Here is a 5,110-nt window from a genome sequence, read left to right as displayed (position 1 = left end):
CTCCCATGCCAGTTCCAGTCTTAATCTCCTGGTAAATATAGGTCTATATGGTCGATACATATAAATAGCTTGTGGTTTTAAAACTCACAAGCTGCAACTGCAGCTGAGTTACTTGCCCACTTACTCATGGGAGAGGTTTGAAAGTTACAGGCCAGAGCTCATGGTGAGTGCTCACAAGTACTCAGCAAGCCTGTACCGAAAACTGACCCAATCCAAGTTCTGTCAAATTTTACTGATTTTGCCTGAATCATGAATTTTATGACCACGACCGAACTAATTAGTCTCTATTGAAAGACACACAACTAGATATGTGAATCAACTAGAGATCTAAATCCACAAAGCATGTGTCAATGCCCAAACTGTTTTTATGTTAGGAAAAAGGTACAAATATCTCTCCAGTGAGCAACCAGAATAACAAAAATTACAAAACCTCAGCTCCAGGAGAGCATAAAAAAACCATGCCACTACAGGCCAACAAGGGGCAACTAGAAGAACCAAATTCTAATCAAGCACTACATCCCAATATAAAAAAGGGCCAACAAGGATAATCAATCTTTTACAGTATTTCCTTTCTTGGCGCATTTCTTGTTCAAATAAGTAAGCATGTCCTCTACTTTCTTCTCATCACTTTTGAGCCTATATTTCATAAATTCTTTAATACATCAGTTAGGGTAAAGCCCATTATATCCTCTAACAGAAGGAGAAACAATTTCCAAATTGCTATAGTAATCAGTCACATGATAATAACTGCATAAACAGTCAAGTATTTAAAGACCAGAATTGAGTGAATTTAAAACCTACAATCACAATTTCAGACTTGAATTAAATCGATTTCTATCTTATACACAGTACCAACTTATAGTTCCATTCTTTCTGAATTCTGCTCTCATACAACACAATTAAAATTAGAAATTTGAGCATAATTCAATAAGTCGGACTCACCAGTGTCCAATGAATGAGACCATCCTATCAGAAAATTCTTTGGCCACCCACTATCCTACCAAAGGATAGCAGCTTGACCAACAAGCATACCTCTGTGTTAGCACAAACTTCCAGCAAGCCATCATGATCACGATAGATTACAACAGAAATCATCATATCAAAATCATTGGGAATTTCATTGGTACAGAAAGCAAGGATAACTTGCTGTTACCAGAACTATAAACAATGCTTAATATCTTCCCACAAAAATTATAGTCTCTTACCTCAGGAATATACGTGCAAGTCAAAATATGTATATTGTAAAAGAGACAGATAACATAGAACTTCATTTACAATACCGGAATTCATTTTCCTTCCATTTAACATTTCAATGCATGCATGAAAACCAGACATATTTACGTTTGCACTGCTAAGATCAAACACCTTGAAAATCTGAAATAGTATTCCCTGTTCCTACCTGCCCCTTCATTATTAATGTTGCAAAGTTCAAGATTAACAGTCTCCATGGTGACTGCAATCCAAAATTCCATTGGTATTGGCACGCAACACAGCAGACTGGAATTCTAATTCCCTCCAGTTTGTTGAAGAAAATTATTAGAGAGCAGACCTGGGAACATAAATGGCCCTGCTATAAGACCCGAGGCTGGAGAAGGAAAACCAGCAATTGGATTTGAAGTATCCACTGCGATATTTTGTGCACTACCTTCCTCTGAAAAGCCAATATTTTTAAGCCCTGTCTGAGCATGAACAGACCTGTTACCTGTTTCTATTAGTGTTCTATTTGTTCCTGGGTCAATGCAAGTTGTGTCACCATTTCTATAGCTGCAACTAACAACATCTGGACCTGCCAGCATTCCTGAAACACTGCCGCAGGAATTTGCAAAGGCTGTTCCTGAGTTACTAATGTTGTGTTTTACTCCATTGCCTCCCATTTGATCCGTTGATCTGCTCCCTTCCAATTCATTAGGAGGAAAGGCCGGAGTGTGACCTTGAAAAAGCGCAATATGTCCAAAAAGTTTGTCCTTTCTGGAGAATGTGGTGCCACAAGAGCACTGCCATTTATCTCGACCACAGTGTTTTTCATGGGTTTTAAGATCTGCTACAACTGAAAATTTCTTACTCTTGCATCTGTTACATGTGTACATCTTAGCACAATGGCTTCTCCTGTAATGATTTTTGACACAAAGCATGGTTTTTAAGGGTTGAAATCTTGCGTGTTTCTTGTTTCTCTTACACCCATCGTGTGGGCAAGAATATCGCCTTGGCTGGACAGGAGCTGAATCCTGAGCCTTCTCTGGCCTGGCCAGAGCTGCTGGAGTCTTGTACTCATCACCATGGCCCCGCATATGCATTCGCAAGTTGGCATCCCTCTTGAAACCCTTACCACAAATTTCACAAAAGTGTGTGTGTTCCGCTAGAATCTCATTTCTATCCATTTCTACAAGCTTGTAAGATCCTGGGGGAAGGTTTTCTGACTCACCATCATCATCTTCATCTCTCGCAGCTAGAGCGGTATCATTGTCATCAAGTGAACCCTCTCCTCCTCCTGAACCTTGTGCTGTAAACAAGGAATCTCCACTGTGATTGGTTGTCCCATTTCCATTCTGACAATTGCTTGTATCTGTGGTTCCAACAGGCATCTTCTTATTATTACCAGGATTAATTGGTGCACCAAGCACATTTACAGAGTTGGATCCAAGTGAATGCTGAGATGGTAACGACTGAGGAATTGTCCCCAGACCCTCCATACCTGGTGCTCCAAAACCACTTTGAAGACTAAAGCAATTATTTGCACTTGTAGGACCAGGTGTTGTACTCATCGATGAGTTACCAGCTCCATTTTGCTGAAAGGAATTCAACCCCAAACCAGGACCAGTCCCCACAAGACGAACTTGCTGGAGATCTGCAGGATATGTTGTTGCAAATAAGTTCAGAACAGACTGCTGCTGAGGAAAAGGGAGCATGCTAGCGGCAGCCACTATCAACTGAGATATTATCGAAGTCACTTGTGCAATTACCTGCTGACGAGCCATTGCAGTAGATGACTTGCCTGAATGACCATCTCCTTGGGCTATAAATTGCACCACAGACTGTAGCTCCTGGATTTTCTGTTGAAGAACCGACAGAAGGTTCAATAAAACTTGAGGACTACATTCTTGAGCAGGATTCCCATTTGAATCACTGTTGCCCTCAAAATTACTATGGCTTGTGTCATGGGCACCATACATTATTAAGCTATAAGGACCTGGCTGATGATGCTGAATATTAGAGAATGATCTACCTGGTCCACTATTCCCACCATTGCTTCCACCATGGCTAGGATTTCCCATCTGACCATGCGAAGCAGCATGAGTCTGAGTCAATGGAGGCACCAATGAGAAACCTACCGATGGTGCCGCTTGAGAAGATTGGCCCTGGTGTTGAGCAGGAGCAGAACCATAACGAGTGAACTGCTGCCCAAGGAGTGAAAACTTTGATATACTATCACCTCTGCCACATCTAGGAGAACCTGGTGGTTGAGGCTCCATATCACAGCCAAGAGACACACCTTTTCACAGATAGTAAGAATAGGCAATCATCTAAGTACAAGCTAAACAGTAGAATGGTTTTCTTTTATCACTAGGGCCAATGAATTCTCATAGATGAAAACACACCAACGACAACCTTCCAGATCTAGGAGAGGGTTCTGAACCTCAAACAACACATAAATTCACAAATTTATTTTACAACTTAAAAGATTCCTTCCCCAGAATCATATCCCTTGATCAAAACTAAACACTAAGTTCATCTTCAATTTTCTAGGGCCAATACCAATACAAAAATTCCACAATTCTCTTCGACCAAAACGCATCAATGCTTCCCCTACCAGATCTAGGAGAAATCTCCACACTCTAAACAGCACAAAAACCCTTTCAACAAATTCAAAAGATTCCTTCCTCCTAGAAGAGACAAAAAAGTGGAATCTTTTCTCTCTTCAGAGCCTAAACCCAGTGAATTTCTTAAGGTTTTTCCGAAACCCAGATGACTAAACCCCAACCAGACCCAGATCAACAGACAATCCCTTCTAACTGGTCAAAAACACTCTTTTCCCGATCTCAATTTTTTTCTCAAAGTTCTCTCATACCCAGATGCCTAAACAATGCCCAGACGCCAGCCCCCTCAAGCTATCCTTATCAAATTCCACTATCACTTTCTCAATTCTCCATCCTCAGGGTCAAAGAATTCAAACTGTAACCTGAGAAACAACAGAGAATAACGCTATGGCAATTCATGTACCAGGGAACCCACGGGGCCAATACTGGGGGTATCCGATGCTGCAATGACAAGGCATCTAATAACATACTGTAACAAAACCAAAAACCTCGACAGGAGGCCTCTACATATATTTGCAATATCTGGGTATATTTGCAAAATGATACTGGGGAGGCTCTAATCCCAATGCACAAAACGACCAATCTAAAGCTAAAAGTTATATTCCACGAGAGGACGGAAGTTTGAGTCACTTACCCACAGTGTTGGCTATCACAGAGATCTTTCTTCTTTCCTTGTGGATGAGCTGTAATCCTGATGATTAAAGGCCTTACTCATATTCTTTTTGTCAGCTTCCTGTTCAGACCATTATCATTACTGTTATCGCAGGGAAAGAAAAAGGATGGATGCTCAGCTTACCTAGATCCGGAAGCATGAAAGGAGTTTGACCAAATGTGAACTGGGCAATCCAACAAAGTATCCAAGTGTTATGACATCGTGTGGGGTCTTCGGTCCAAACTAAGAGGGCGGCTTAAGTCAATTCTTCTAAATTGCTTTTTTATACCCATAGACCAGGTTTATGCGAGATATAAGGTTTATTTATTGCAGGTATTGGAGTTCTACTGTTATTCTTGTACTTACTTATCAAAGTATGAGTTAACCAACCCAATAAAACTACAAACGAGGATTTCGTTTTCTCTTTCAAATGAATGCAAATAATTATCATAAATACTGCAGACTCCAATCATAGTCACTTGTTGCTGCATAGAAATTTGGTTTTCATGGGAATTTAACTCTTATCTATGGGAATTAACTTTTATCTTAAGCTTTTGGCAACTTCATCTTGAGTTTACATTTCACATAAACATATTTAGAAGGGATTTGTATTCTTAATGGGAGTTTAATATTTTTCAATTTT

General features: G+C 40.2%; 1 protein-coding gene across 1 annotated transcript; it reads right to left on the bottom strand.

Annotated features, from left to right (window-relative positions):
• Window positions 1-1,077: 1,077 nt before the first annotated feature.
• Window positions 1,078-4,735, bottom strand: LOC131060358 (zinc finger protein STOP1 homolog). Its single transcript, XM_057993538.2, has one exon. It carries the CDS (start codon window positions 3,468-3,470, stop codon window positions 1,506-1,508), a length of 1,965 nt encoding a protein of 654 aa, XP_057849521.2. The 5' UTR covers window positions 3,471-4,735; the 3' UTR covers window positions 1,078-1,505.
• Window positions 4,736-5,110: the final 375 nt, after the last annotated feature.

This window comes from Cryptomeria japonica, chromosome 4, assembly GCF_030272615.1.
Source record: "Cryptomeria japonica chromosome 4, Sugi_1.0, whole genome shotgun sequence".
NCBI classification, from domain to species: domain Eukaryota; kingdom Viridiplantae; phylum Streptophyta; class Pinopsida; order Cupressales; family Cupressaceae; genus Cryptomeria; species Cryptomeria japonica.
Note: the sequence above shows the minus strand (reverse complement) of the source record. Positions and strands in the feature narration are given on the sequence as shown.

Bases quoted from the DNA above. Each gene is read 5' to 3' on its own strand.
- LOC131060358 (XM_057993538.2), bottom strand. From the start codon at position 3,470: ATGGAGCCTCAACCACCAGGTTCTCCTAGATGTGGCAGAGGTGATAGT.